Source organism: Puma concolor, chromosome B1 (assembly GCF_028749965.1).
Source record: "Puma concolor isolate L17-30 chromosome B1, mPumCon1.1.hap2, whole genome shotgun sequence".
Taxonomy (NCBI): Eukaryota; Metazoa; Chordata; class Mammalia; order Carnivora; family Felidae; genus Puma; species Puma concolor.
In genome coordinates, this window is record NC_141670.1 from 25,735,037 (window position 1) to 25,751,021 (window position 15,985).

The 15,985-nt window shown below is 39.4% G+C and overlaps 1 protein-coding gene across 6 annotated transcripts in view; it reads right to left on the minus strand.

The window, feature by feature from the left end:
- Positions 1–780: 780 nt before the first annotated feature.
- TRMT9B (tRNA methyltransferase 9B (putative)) overlaps positions 781–15,985 on the minus strand; it is a 71,401-nt gene continuing 56,196 nt past the window's right edge. For 4 of the 6 annotated variants that reach the window (XM_086703329.1, XM_086703331.1, XM_086703328.1 and 1 more), the window contains exons 3-5: positions 14,662–14,870; positions 8,694–8,867; positions 781–2,148 (exon numbers count right to left, since the gene is read on the minus strand). In XM_086703329.1, coding sequence (XP_086559455.1) covers positions 1,118–2,148; positions 8,694–8,867; positions 14,662–14,815 — 1,359 coding nt within the window. In that variant the 5' untranslated portion in view covers positions 14,816–14,870 and the 3' untranslated portion in view covers positions 781–1,117. Of the gene's footprint in view, positions 2,149–8,693; positions 8,870–14,661; positions 14,871–15,985 lie in introns of those variants that run through there. The other 2 variants (XM_025933143.2, XM_086703332.1) reach the window with 2 other exon arrangements.

Consider the following 15,985-nt stretch of genomic DNA (forward strand, 5'->3'; position numbering starts at 1 on the left):
AAACCCAGCCTTTCATTCGTAGGACTTAATTCTGCCTAAATCCCTAATATGGCTAATAAAATGTGGCTTGCAGTAAGATAAGTGCCCATATTTTTAAAAATCCAACAATAGATCCTCTGTCAAGGACAAAAATTTGTCCCTTAACCGTCTATTTATATTGAGAGCCAAAATAAAACAGCACTTCAACCAGATTCTCATTTCCTAAATATTCCTTCAGTTCACAAGAAAAGCGTCATTCTAAATGAAAACTCCTTAGTCAATCTTGGTCTTATCCTAAGTAGACATTCCTGCTTCGAATAAGGTCAGAAAGATACCACTGGGGTACTTGCAACAACTTCTGATACCTACACATAGCACTCCCTACCTGCTGACGGTGCCTTTAAAAACCTTCTGAGCAACACTGAAAGCCTTGTCATTTACATATTTGGAAGCAAGTTTGCTTACCATTTAGAAAAGTCCTCATAACAACTTGTCTCTCTCTACCGTCTCTGGCTTTTCTGAAGTATGAGGAAGGCCTTGGCAACAAAATAATTTATCACATCATTCAATTTACATGCATGCCACGGAAAAGGTTTACCTGTTATCTTGCAGACAAATCTAAAGTATAACCAGAGAAGCAGAAATTACCCCCCTTCATTATAAAAATGCTGTTCTAAAAAGGTATACTTAAAAAGAGAATCTTGTACAGAATTGTCAAATCACTGTTGTACACCTGAAACTAATATGTCGTAAGTTGACTCTACTTCAATAGTAATTAAAAAAAAAAGACAACAACCAGAATCTGTTAGAATCTGCATGTAATACTGAAAAATGATACACATGTATCTTTATCATAATTTCGCCTTTCAGGGAAAAGAAAATCCTCACCATATTGAAGTTCATTTTATACTGCTGCTTCTTTTATATTAATAATTTATGAATACCCTTTGTCAAATGCTTTACATGCCAGGCTCTGTGTTCATCCAAATATTTAAAAGATGATCAAGTCATCATCTCTACAAAGCAAAGTAAAAATGCATTAAAAATAATAAAGTTGGATGCAAATTCAGGTAACCATACCAAACCCTGTGAAAAGACCATGGTCCATCTTTTGGAGGAACTGTCTAACATGATCTGGTCAATCGCAGTTGTCCTTTTTCTCGGCGATGATACACCAGTTGCCATGATCGTTCCCGGAGCTCAGAACATGCAGCTCCGACACGTTCTCCTTCAGCAGGCCGTAGAGCTCGCCCTCTCGAAACACATGGTAATAGCGCATCAAGGCTCTGGAATCCAAAACGTTGGGCTGTTGTTCTTCGACAGAAATTGTGGCATCTGGGTTGGAATCTGTGGAGTCGACTGCAGAAATCCTTCTCAGTATTTTACTAGAAGGGTCGCCTTCTTCTACATCACCTGCATTCACACGATTCGCATTGGTGTTGGTGCTTTCCAGAAAATTCCCATCTCCATTTCTCCTAACTTCTCTTTGCTGGCCTCCACGCAGATGTTTCTTTGTGGCTGGTGCTCTCAGCCACTCCAACTGTTTTTGTGAAGTCTCCACAAACACATCTTCATCTGAAGTTTGCTGTCTTGTTGACAATGGCTCTTGGCGATCTAAGTCTAAACTGGAGTGTCTGGAAGGCTGGATCGATATGGTGCTATTGGCCCAAGCCTCTGTAGTCTTCAGGGGCCTCACTCTCTCAGCTTGCTTCCTCAGAGTTGATTCATCCAAAGACCTAGAGAAAAACCAGGAACGAAAAGATTTTCCGAATGTGTTATAGAATCCATTTTCTTCCTCTCCTTCCTCAGAGATATTTGCACAACAGGCTCTGGCCATCATTGGTTCATAGTCCATGCTGTGGGACCGTTTGGAATGACCTTGCTCTTTAAAACAAACAGAGCAGCTACAGACAGAACAAGGAGGATGGTAGGGATGGCTTCTTTCCGGATGTCCACACTGCTGTTTTCTCCCAGGCTGGCTGGAGTCTGAGAAGAGCTGGGAGCATAAGGCCCTGTTCCACGGGACAAGCACATCTTGCTTCTCAAAGTGCCGGTTCTTTTGTTCCATGGCCCAAACATAAATCATCAGCTGGCCTCCAGGAACTAAGACCCTGGCCATTTCTTTTATTGCTCTGATTCTTCTCTGTTTTGTAGAAAAATGATGGATGACTGAAAAAGAAGAAACGAGACTTCAATGTGTATACACATACATAAACTCTCAAATTTATACGCTAGTATTTTACATATAATGCAATTTCATACAATGCAATTTCAACACACAATAAAACCTCTTTATTTCCTACAGGGCAGGGCACATGGTGGGTATAGCAAAGCCTTGTTTAAGGGGAGATATAATTCTTATCTTTGGCTCCTATACTTCCTACACAATCTTAGGTAATTATGTAACGTATATGGATTTCAAGTTTGTTCATCTATAATACACTTAAATAATGTGGTATTGCCTCTGTGGCTCAGTTGGTTAAGCATCCAGCTTCAGCTCAGGTCATGATCTCATAGTTCGTGGGTTCAAGCCCGGCGTCCGACTCTGTGCTGACAGCTCAGAGCCCAGACAGAGCCTACTTCAGATTCTGTGTCTCCCTCTCTCTCTCTGCTCCTCCCCTGCTTGTGCTCTGCTCTTTCTCTCTCTCTCTCAAAAATAAACATTAAAAAATTTGTCTAAATACATAGATAAATTGTAAGTTCCAAATCCTTCCAGTTCCTGAATCCTATGAATTTAAGTAGAAGGATGACCAATGTGAATTAATGAAATTTTCATGGGAGCACTGTTAGGTAAGTGTTCCCAGTGGAAGACTATGAGATAATTCTTTACTTTAACAAATGATTGGTACTTCTTATGCACCAAAAGATTAACACCACTAATCAATGTTAATAAAATTAATACAGCAAATAGAAGTGGAGAAAAATGCTAAAGATTGTCTTCTTACTTTGATAATGCAAAGATAAGCCAGCCTAGCAAAAGTCCAAATGATTGCTTATTATTTTTTCAAATATTAATATAAAGTGGCTGTGGGTGTGTTTTTAAAAATCAACATATAGAGGTCATTGTTTTTCTTCCAATCCCTGCAAAGTTAAAGTGGAATTCAAGTAAGACTGTCTTTATCCAATCTAATGATGAAAATATTAGGCGTGTTTTCATCAGTGTGTGGAAAGTGCCAGTCTGAGTTCTGAGAGGAGTCCAATCCCAGTACTATGTCAAGAGGAAAAATCAGATTGTTTTTCCACATGGAGGGGTAAGGCCTACCCCGTGTCTCAGGAAGGAAGTTAGTCCCAAGGGAAGTCTGGACACTACGCTCAGGTATGAGTAGTAAGATGAGAGATAGAGGATAGGAGGGTTCCTGAAACCCTCACCATAGTCCAGTGGGCAGCGGTGGTGTTAGGCAAATAAATCTCTAGTTTACCTGCCACAGAGAGATGGTAAATATCTGAAATGAGATTCTTGTATAGAGAAAGCTGTCAAAGGAAGATCAGTCAACAGGCACACGCGGTCTTGTTACCAATCAGGTTTTCGTCCCCACAGTCTCACACAGCACACATGCCCTGGCATCCGCTGTCCTGCCACGCAGAGGCGTGAGAAGCCAGACGTGCGATGACGCGAAAATGGGTTGGACGAACAGGACGCCAGCGTATTTTATCCTAGATCTGACAGCAACTCACCTTGTGATCTTTGACCAATCACTTGACCTCGTTAGGCCTCAGACTGTTCCTCACTCCAATTCCCAAAGAGCCCCCCACTTTTTTTACTGTTTGTTTATTATTGACAGAGAGAGAGAGAGAACATGAGTAGGGTAGGTGCAGAGAGAGAGCCACAGAATCCAAAGCAGGCTGTAGGTTCTGAGTTGTCAGCACAGAGCCCAACGCAGGGCTTGAACTCAGGAACTGTGAAATCATGACTTGAGTCCAAGTTGGACGCCTGTCTGACTGAGCCACCCAGACGCCCCACCAGAGAGCCCTTTTCAATGGTTAATTTGAAAGCTTACATTTCTAGAGGCAGAGTCTTGGTCACTGAGCTAAAAGGAGGCACAGAGGTCAGGAGAGAGGTAGGATGATCCTAATGTTCATATCTATGACTATTCATGGCCGTGAATATCTCCCATGACTTGCATCTAATCCACTCCAGAATGTCTATGGGTGTATTTTCTACATATGGTCATCCCTTGTTATCTGCAAATTTCATATTTGCAAATTTTGCTACTTGACAAAATGTATTTGTAGCCCCCAAAACAGCACTCAGTGTTTTCCTGGTCATTTCTTGACATGCTTGTGGTGGCACAGAGCTCCCAATGTGCGTGTTTCCATCTAAGGTTGAGCAAGGTGACCTCTCCTTGCCTGTTTTGGCTTTCTCCCTGTCAACAAGTGTCCTTGGTGGCCTGTTTAGTGCCACGGTCTTTGCATTTGGTGCTTTTTGTTGGTGATTTTGCTGTTTAAAATGATCCCTGAGCATAGTGCTTAAATGCTGTGTGGGGTTCCTGAGTGTGAGAAGGCTAGGGTACGTCTTGTTAGATGAGCTTCGTTCGGGCTGTTGCCAGGAGTTCAAAATTGAATAAATTGTCTTTAAACGGAAATACATGTAAAATAAGGTTGTGTACAAATCAGTTGACAAAAAATGCAGCGACGAGAGGCTCACAGGAACTTAGTCCTTTATTTCCCCTGGGAGCAATGCCTCCGTATTTGCTAATTAAGTGTTCGAGGAGACTTCATAGAATATAATTACTGTGAATAATGACAGTTGACTGCGTTCCTTTTGGGGGCCAAAAAAGGAAAAAAATCATTAAAATAGGACCACTTTAATATAGTAATCTCTTTTTAGCAGATTCCTATGTCTTCAACATTTTAGAATTCTGGGCTTCAAAAGAAGTCTTTTTTTAAAGGAAGAAAGTCTTTATACATAATAGTTCCTTAAACATCTGTTATGTGATGATTCACTTTAATAGCATAATATCACCCAGGAAATACCTGAATCTTTTATATTGTTTAATATTTATATTTAACATGTAATACTAAGTAACTTTTAGGTCAATTTTTTTTTGAAAAACTTTACAAATGAAGATTTCTTCATTATATAAAAAATGTATTATATATGCATCTGTATATTCTATGTAAAAACATTATAAATGTAACCAAAATGGGATGTGAAGATGCATTTTTATGAATTATAAATGTCAGGAAACTATATTGAGTTTTTTTTCTTTTCTTTTAATTTTTTTTTAATTTACATCCAAATTAGTTAGCATATAGTGCAACAATGATTTCAGGAGCAGATTCCTTAGTGCCCCTTACCCATTTAGCCCATCCCCCCTCCCACAACCCCTCCAGTAACCCTCAGTTAGTTCTCTGTATTTAAGAGTCTCTTATGTATTGTCCCCCTCCCTGTTTTTATACTATTTTTGCTTCCCTTCCCTTATGTTCATCTGTTTTGTCTCTTAAAGTCCTCATATGATTGAAGTCATATGACATTTGTCTTTCTCTGACAAATTTCATTTAGCATAATCCCTCCAGTTCCATCCACGTAGTTGCAAATGGCAAGATTTCATTCTTTTTGATTGCTGAGTAATACTCCATTGTGTGTATGTGTGTGTGTATACACACACACACACACACACACACACACACACACACCACATCTTCTTTATCCATTCATCCATCAACGGACATTTGGGCTCTTTCCATACTTTGGTTATTGTTGATAGTGCTGCTATAAACATGGGGTTGCATGTGTCCCTTTGAAACAGCACACCTTTATCCCTTGGATAAATACCTAGTAGTGCAATTACTGGCTGGTAGAGCGGTTCTATTTTTAGTTTTTTGAGGAACCTCCCTACTGTTTTCCAGAATGGCTGCACCAGCTTGCATTCCCAGAGACTATATTGAGTTTTTAAAGGCTAAAAAAAAGAATCCCCTTTTGTTTAAAAAGCATAATCACAACTTAAAGGCAAAAATAGTATGCAATAGGGGCACCTGGGTGGCTCAGTCGGTTAAGTGTCTGACTCTTGATCTCAGCTCAGGTCATGATCTCACAGTTCGTGAGTTCAGGCTTTGTGCTGTGTGCTGACAGCACAGAGACTGTTTAGGATTCTGTCTCTCCCTCTCTGTGCCCCTTCCCTGCTTGCTCTCTCTCTCCCTCTCTCTCTCTCTCTCTCTCTCTCTCTCAAAATAAATAAATAAATAAACAAACAAACTTAAAAAAATACTGGTCAATATATGTATACTATAGCCACATGTTCCTGCTGAGACCCCAGAAAATAGGTAGGTTGAATTCAAGTACTGGATTCTACAATTCGATGGGAAGTTACAGAAGATCATCTTTAAAGTCTTGTTAATTCTTGATATTTTATGATGTGTTGTCATTTGACTTTTCCAATGTGCAGGTCTCCTTTAACTGAAAGCGTAAAGCAGAGTTTTGCAACCTCAACACTACTGACATTGTGGGCTAGATAATTCTTTGTTGCAGGGGGCCAGCCACTAGATGACAGGAGGTTGTACACACATCCAGTTGAGCCAGCGAAAAATGTCTCCAGACATTGACAAGTATCCCCCAAGGGTGAAAGGGGCACCATAACCCCATGCCGAGAATGACTGGCATAAAATAAGTAGTCGATTGGCACTGTTGTAATATATTGCTAAATTTTGTTAGAATTGTCAAGCTATTCTCAAACTAAGTGGAAAGAGTGTTTCTTTCTCCAAGCTGTCAGAAAAACATGTGGAATGTATAATTAGATACGGTGTTGACCTCTCAAATTATTATTAGGAGTCATGGAAAAAGCATGTCTCTTTATATATATATTTCTTCATGCTAAGATTAGCAAAAGTGCCAGCATAAAATTCTAAATAGGGAAGTAAATATGTACAGACATAAGAGAGACAGACTATCAAAATTTTTCATAATATAGTTCTAAATGTGAAACCTCGCTGAAAATGACCACGTCACATTTTTTTTTTAATTTTTTTTTTCAACGTTTATTTATTTTTGGGACAGAGAGAGACAGAGCATGAACGGGGGAGGAGCAGAGAGAGAGGGAGACACAGAATCGGAAACAGGCTCCAGGCTCTGAGCCATCAGCCCAGAGCCTGATGCGGGGCTCGAACTCACGGACCGCGAGATCGTGACCTGAGCTGAAGTCGGACGCTTAACCGACTGCGCCACCCAGGCGCCCCAGACCACATCACATTAATACAGTTACAGTTCCGAAAAATACATGGTGTGTTTCCACCTAAGGAAGCATTTTTCTTCAGAAGACAGCAACCAGGTATGTTGCATTTCTTCCGCGGACAACGCAGGAGACCTAAGCTGGAAGCAGAGAAGCACCTGACCACGTACACATGGAGCATTTGCCAGAAGTCGGACAGCTGGGCGCTATCCCCGTGCCCACCACAGTGGCTCATGGCACAGCCTTGAAACTCATGTAAATGAACATTTAGCCTCTGAAACTAATGTAAAGGAACACAAAGAACAAAGAACACACTTCTCTGACCTCTCCCCGATTTCTCATTCTTTAGGTGGAATATCCAACCCAAAAGCTTTCTTTCCACTAAAGATTCAAAACACTTTAATGAATTTCTTGGTGTAACAAGACTCCCTCCTCATAATGTTTATGCCCAAAATGGACTTGACCGTTTCATCTGCAGCTAAGTAGGGCTGGCCTACAGCAGGTTTCCACGGCAACCACGTCCTGCCAGTCCTGACTAGTTTCAAGGCTGTGGCCTCCAGGCCTGCATCCCCTCACTGTGCAAAGATATAGTCCCCATCTATTGTTGAATAGATTAAGTCCTCATTTCCTTCAGGAGAGAGCAGTCTCCTCGTGAATTTTTATCTCCCAGTTTTTATCTAGTCAGTCAGTTTTATATAGGATCACCTTGCTTTGTGTGTAATCTATAGTCAAATAGATTAATTTTAAGTGTATTGGAGCAAATACTTTGCTTTGCACAAGATTTTCCTCTTTGCAAAAGAACTTGGTGCAAGGTTCCCTAGCACGTTTCAATGGGACTAAAAGTCTAAGTTTCAGGATTACATGTATTGAGTAAAATGAGCCATATCTGTGTATATTTCAGGCACAGGTCTTTGTTGTTTCTTTTCATTTGTGGACTGTGTTTTTATGGGGCACACTTGTTGGGAAAATATGAGGAACATATTCCCTAGAGTATAAACAATCTCTAGCAGTAAGAGAGCCGAGTGATGTGAAACTAATGTAGTCCGGGACCGGGTGGGGCCATCTTCCCCGGTGCCCTCATGCACCAGTGAGTAGCAGATTGGATGACACATCCTGCCGGGTGACATTCAGTGCATGAATTTTACAGTGTTCTGCTAATAAAGGACACAGTCATGACCTAAAGTAGGTAATAAGACTTCTAAAGTTCTACTTCACATTGGGAGAGCCTGGCTCCATTTCAGTATAACAGAGTATGAAATATTTCAATGACTAAAATTCCTCTAATACTTTCTCTAAGTAAAAGAAATTGGAATGAGTCATCAGAACACAGTACCAGTTTGAAGGTTTAGTGAAAACAATCCTATGTAGCACCTTATGTACATTTGGGATTAGTCAAATGATCCAGTTGAAATATTTTTAAAAATTAGATGAAATGAATCACATTGACGTTTCTACAAAGAATGAATGTTGGGTTGTGAGAATGGCCTCCACCATTCATGCAATGTTATTGTCCTGGTGAAGAGGGAACGTGTGACCAGGCTGCCTTACCTCCTATGGAGATGATGGCATCGAAGCCCTGATCCCTAAAGGGGAGATGAAGGTTGTCACATACCATGACTTCACATCCTCTACTCCGGGCAATCTCTACCAATGGCCTGCAGTAGTCACAGCCCAGGGTGTACACCTGGCTGTTCACTTTAAGATACTTTCCAGTCCCACAACCTGTAAGAGAAAAACCTGTGTTACATACTGTCCTCCCGGAAAGTGAAACACGGTCAGTTTGTCTTACGACAAGGAATAGAAACAACTTTGTATTAACTAACCGAGACAGACTACAACGTGGTTTGAAGATATTCACAAAAGCCAAAGAAAGATCTTCAGAGGGCACTTACATATGTTCATCCATAACAGAAGATGGAAAAGGATAGGGAAAAAGAAATAACATTTATTGAACATTTAATGAGGTAACGTCCATAGGGATTGGCCCACTAGCACAACCAAAAACTGTTAGCTGCCTCATGACAGTGGCTGAGTTTCCTAGTACCCTAGGAATGGTGCCCAGGCCTTTACAAAACTACCTTCACATACATATTTCATTATGCAGAAGTCCATACGTGATGGCATTTATTCTCATGTTATCTCTCCAGACATTCTTAACACTTACTGGCTCCATAAAACAAACTACTGCCAACCGTTTTCATTGGATATAAACAAAACAATCTATACCATAACACACGTTTTTCAAAAATTTGGAATTTGAATGAAAAGGGAATTTCGAGAAATTTTTATCCAATCTATTGTCAGTTCTTGGTTTTAAATGATCTCTGTTGACTCAGCATACAAGCTTTAGAGCTATTTTTTTCTTCTTAAACAGACCACTTATGACATTCATTTGGCAGAGACCCAAGTAATTCAATATTTACACAACCCAAAGATCTAGATCAATCAGATCTGATACTACGATGAAGAGGGAAGTAACAGGAGTGAGTAACCATCTTGAAACAAGATCTTCTGGGGTCTGATACCTAGTATTATATTGTAACACGGACATAGCAGTGAATTCCTTTTTCAGAAATATTTAAAGATATCATGGGAGCTGATATCCCTGAAAAAATATCTACCACTCTTCAAGCATGATTAGTTTGCTGCTTCCAAAATGGCAGGCCATTCAAAATTATATGAGACACCAAAAGTATAATTAAAGTTCATCGATGATGCCATCTGAGACAGTGGCAAGTACGTGAATAAAAACAAGATTTCCAATGTCGTCATTTTAATGTGATTGGGGTCTTAGAAATATTTTAGATGTCATAGCCACTGTTCCTAAGAATACTTATGAGGAAAAGTAACCAATATTTGAGGGGAGTTATGAGGAAAATAGGATTCACAAAGTACTTTAAAATTGCAATCCTGAATATTTCAAAGATGATGGTCCTGGTTGAAGGAAAATAATCTGGCAAATGTGTTTGCTTTTTTATTTTTAATTGGCTCAGAGGATACATTTAGAAAAATGAAAGAGAAAATTACCTTCGACTAATAAGAACAGGTTCATGACAAACGTGGTTATCAGATGGGATGGGTGAAACAGGTGAAGGGGATTAAGAGTAACACTTATCGTCACGAACGCTGAGTAACGTATAGAACTGTTGAATCGCTGTGTTGTTTTTGTTTTGGGGGTGATTTGGGGGTTATTTTTATTTGTTGAATCATGACATTGTACACATGAAACTAATATAACATTGTACATTAATTCAGGAATTAAAAAGTAAAAACAGAAAGAACAGGTTCATGGACCATTAGAGCTAGAGGGAGGTGTTCAGAGGGCGTCTGGCAATACTGAGGCAACCCAGTCCTTGTCAGATCTCAGCATCACCGTCTAGGGCCCGTGGCACCCTCAATTTATCCCATTTTCGTTTCTGATGGCATTCATTTTGAAGCATAGTGGTGGATCTTGCAGACATGATGCAATTATTTATTTTCCAACTGCATAACACTGAGACGATAGAGAGGGGAAGATTTTATCCTAATGAGGAAATCAGAACTCCTGCCAAGTCTAGTGACCCCATTATCTTAAATGTGCAAGAAGTATATCAAACATTTTTGATATGGCAGCAAGCTCCAGTACACAAGTCATGCGGCTTTACAAAATCTCATTAAATGATAACCTTTCACAGTATTGAAGAGAGCTAACAGAGTGCGTGCTTACATTCCTCTCTATTTTCTATTCTGTACCACACTCAAAGAAGAAAACATAATTGCCTCAATTCAACGAAATGTTTTGGTGCATGGTGGGCAGTGTTTGCTAGAAATAACTAATTTGAATGTTTCCTCTCGAGTTTGCAGGAACAACTACATTTTTTAAATTAAGAGTTTTTGCTAAGACCTTTATCTGAAACAGAATTCTCTTTTCCCGTAGGAAAGACAAGAGTAAAGCCTACTTATTTCCCATTTTATATACATTTCTTGAAAGCAGAGATGAAGGGATACGTTTTATTCTGTAGGCATGGTGCTTGCCACGGAGCAACAGTTCTAAATTTTTATTGACTCCGTGAAGGAATGGTAAATAGGGAATGACTTAGTAAATTAAATCTTACTACAGAGATTGGGAATAAACACATAGAGTTAAGAGGCAAAGGGAATCTTAATTATTGAAAAGGAAATTTTTGTTATGTACACAAAAATACCATTTTTAATACTATTAGGACAGACGGTTGTCTCTGATGTCAGGTAGAAAGGTAACCTTGCTCAAAAAGAATCTGGCTCTGGTCTTCTTCCTGTTTTCTAAACTAATCTAAACAAAGATCTCAAACCCCAGAACACCCTCCATGAACCATCTAATGTCCTTAAGCGACTAGCCCATTTGAGGTAGCCATATTGTCATGATTGAAGAGATCATATTATTTCCTGAGAGTACTTTGGATTTCTGCTGTCTTTGAATCTTCGAAGTTCTTTTCACTTAGGCTGTAATTTCTGCTCACTTGATTCCTGTTACTGGCCCAGACGACTTAGTTTCCATAAGGAATTCGGTGATGGAATGATGGGGAACGGGGTGATGTGGTGAATAAAATCTAAGTCGACTAAAAGTTGCACCACTTAAATAGTGAAAACAGCCTAGAAAATTGTAGGCAACTGGAACCTGATTATGGCCAGATGTTGATTATTTATGCAAAGTTTTACTAGTAACTAACTATGGATTGCTAATCTAGTAACCAGTCAAGTTGACCAATATAACAAACCATTGATTTTAGCCAAATGGAAAACCTGGAAAGAAAAAAAAATGTCCTTTTGGAGATAGTTGTGTTAGCTTACTTTCTTCTCTTCTACTCTCCTTGGGCTTTTGTCTTTCTTTTTCATTTACTTCTTAACTTCACTCTTATTTTAAAACCTATCCCCTTGTGTAATCAAAACAGTACCATTCATTTATTGAATAGTAAAAATGTAAAAGCACAAAATTTGAAAGATACAAATGGGTAAAAAAAAAAATTTACTGGATATGATTATGAATTTGCACAGGGGCATCCAAGGAATATTATTTGTACCATAATTTGTAGTAGCAAAATATGGCAAACACCATATATCTGTCAGTACGGTGCTATTATCAGAGAATGGTGTGCAGCTTTAATACTGGGCAGCTCTGTAAGCACAAACATGGAATGATCTCCACCAGATATTAAAGGAAACGCCAAGTTAGGTGTCTAACAGTTTGTAGAACATACCACCATTTGCATAATCAAAGAAGGAAACTCACCCATATATACACCGGTATGCACAAATAGGCTTATACTTAAGTGAACTCTCTCGAGATTATACAAGAAGCCAACTGCTTCTGGCATGGGTTACTTGGTGCCACAGGACTGGGACGGGATGCTCTTTTCACTGTACGCCCCTTTGTACCTTTGTTACGGAGCCATGTAAGTGGGTTACCTATCAAAAAAATTTTCAGCAATTGGGATTCCTCCTTTTTTTCATCGTTTGTTCATATCATTTCCTCACTATTTCTTTTGAATTGTTCACCATATTCTTTTGTACTGACTTTGAAGAATGCTCTGTAGGTGAAGCAAATGATCCAGTATTTTTATTAGATAAGTTACAGATATTTTTACTCAGTTGTCTTTTTTTTTTAACTTCAGTTATATATTTGTCTAGATTTTTGCCTTGTAGAACTTTTAAATTTTTATATGGTCAAAGATATCGATGCAGTCCATTTTCATTATTCACAGGTTCTGTATTTGCATGTTCACCTGCTGGATAAAATTTATTTGTTACCCCCAAATCAATACTCAAGCACCTGCACGGTGGTTACCAACAAGCCGGCGTATAGAACAGCAAAAATTTTGGGAAAATTTGAGTTGTCTAAGGGGCCCATTACCCATGTCTTATTTTGGTTCTCACCCTACCAACAAGGGTCCTTTATGTGGTCTATTTAGTGGCACTTTTTTTTTTTTTTTTTTTGCATTTTTGTGATTTGCGCAATGATTTCATTGTTTAAAATGGCCTCTGAGCATACGGCTCAAGTGGTGTGTAGGGTTCCTAAGCCCAAGATGGCTATCACGAGCCTTATGGACAAGATATACATGTTAAATAAACTTTGTTCAGGCTTGAGTTATAGTGTGTTGGCCTTGAGTTCAATGTTAATGAATCTATACTATATAGTAAATAATGTGTCTTCAAATAGACATACAGATGAAACAAGGTTAGGTATTGATCAGTTGACAAAAATGTGACCAGATGCTCACAGGAACCCTAAACCTACATTTCTTTTAGGGATCATAATTCAGTATTCACGAATTCAGTGTTCATGGCAATTTTATAAACTTGACATAGGGACTGTGAATAATAACTATTTTCTTTTATGATTTCTGACTTGGTGTTACAGAGGGGCCTTTGTCCTAGGTGGATATTAAAAAAAAAATCTAATAGTCATCTAGTCCTTTAACGATTTCACTTTCTTATACCCAAATCTTTGTTTGGAATTTTTGGTGTAAGATATGAGAATGTAGCATGTGATGATACTGTTATCCCAAAGCCACTTATTAAATGGTTCCTTTTCTCCTATTTTAATATTCTGGCATTTTGCTAACATTGTGGTTGGTAAGAGTTCCAAACTCGAGGTATCTTCTGAAACCACATTTAATTACAAAAAAAAAAAAATGACATGCTAGATTTTTCAGAGACTCTCCATTTCTATGTGATATGCACCCCTTCCCCAAATTCCACACTGCTCATACCATCCTCAACATGCTAAAAGTCCTGGGCACTGGGACTAATACTAATATCTCTTGCTAATATTTAGAATAAATATTTACAGTAAATGGCAAATCAGATGGAATTTACAACTACAAAAATTTATGACTTCTGGGCACAGTCTGCATGCAGTTGCTGGAAACAGTTTTAGATGGACATGCCTCAAATAGAAACCCTACCGTGTCTTAAACCTTAGTCTTAGATCTACTGGGTTGTGGTTTACCACTGATTCAGAAAGACACTGAGCCAAAGTCTTCCAGGCAAATCAGTGATTATGAAGGTATGACCTAATTAAAGATATGCTCCAATAATGAAAGACCTACAGAATAGTTAAGGGAAAGGATCTATGAGATTAATAAGAGGTTATAGGAATTCTTTTGTAATCCCACAATTCTGGCTCTGTAGAAGGCATGAGAGCCGCTCAAGGTGAGCCACCAAAACATTATTTACAAATGTGAGTCGCTCTGCATTTCAAATGGTCAGTTTCACCCGCAGTCATTTGTCATGATTTATTCATTCAATGTCAGGTCGATTTCGCGGGAGGATGTATGCAGAGGTTCTTGAAAAGGTCACCATTGTGTAAATGTAGATTTCAGGAAGTTTCCTAACTTTCTGACTTGATGAATTTCTGCTATAAAGTGAATACTCTAGGTCCTGGCAGGCCAAGGACACAATTTTCGACTTCTGGGTAGAACAAAAATGTAAAATGAATCTGAAAAGGAAAGGCACAATAGAATATATTTCAGACTATGTGGCACAACCCCGGGGTTACCTATGTCAGCGATGAGGCTGCCCGGCTTCTGCTCCTGGAGGAACTGACGGACTCGAGGCCAGGCTTTGCTCTGCAGGTCATTGAAGTAAGGTGCGGTGCCCTCATACACATCATGTACGTGCTGCTTTTCCAGCTGGGCAGCTTCATGATCCATCCTGGGAATGGGGCCACCCCCAAGAAATGCCAGTCAGAGTACACAGCAGAAGGAGCTGAAGGAGGATGCAGATTTTCTAAGATTAGGAACCTACAACTGCCAAGGTCATACTGTCCTTATACTTTTTTTTTTTTAACTGAAAATAACAAAATCTGCACTGTAACCCCACCATAATTGTCCAAAGACTAGCAAATGCATAGTTTTTACCTGCATATCTTCAGAAAATAATGGTTTGGAAATGAGCCAGTCAGTGTAAGTTCCTGTACAAGATCAATTCTTAATTCTGGAAGCATATACAAAAGGTTCACCAAATGGTTCACCCTGGATAAAATCATTCTATTTAATGCTACAGAAGTTTTAAAATTTTATAACAGGTAGCTCATCACTCCAATCCAATCACAAAGCCCTATTGATTCGACCTTTTTAACGTCTTTGGATGCTAACCATTTCTCAATCTCCCTACTGATCCAGCTTTAGAAAAGGTGCTCGCCTCTTGTCTGAATTACTTTCATAGCCGTAAACAGATTTTGGGGGGACAGATTTTGGTTGCCCCTCAATCCCTTTCCTTCACTTATGGAAGGAACTATCCACAACTGTTTTCCTAAAACAGAAATCTAATAATGTTGTTTTCCATCTTAGATTTCTTCAAAGGCATTTTATAGCTTGTCCAGTCAAGTTCAGGCATCTTAGTAGGGCATACAAGGCTCTTTCTGATCTGGCCTCAACTTATCTCTTGAAGCTATTTCTCACCGCCCTTCCCTAGCATCAGATGAGGCTGTATTGCTCAGTGCCCCATGGTTTCTCAGACGCGACACACTCTCTCTCATCCAGGGGCCTGAACGGTTACTTATGCTTTGCCTGGCTAACTTCCGTTCATTCTTGACATGAGCATCACCTCTTGCAGAAAGCCTTCTCTGACCTCTCATGCAGGATCAGGAAATCAGAAAGGAGTGAGAAAATGAAAGAGCAGTCTTAGAGGCCCCTGCTGGGTTAGGTTTAATCTTTGAATTATTCTCTTGTGGCATGTGAGTGAAGAGTATCCCAGGGAAGTGGCCAGGGGCTCAGCTTGTAGCTTTTTACCAATCAATATGAAAGTATTTTCAATCATTTAAGAACCCATTTGGCCCCACTGGTGCGTATCAGCTAGTTTGCTCCTGCCCCTTTTACTCC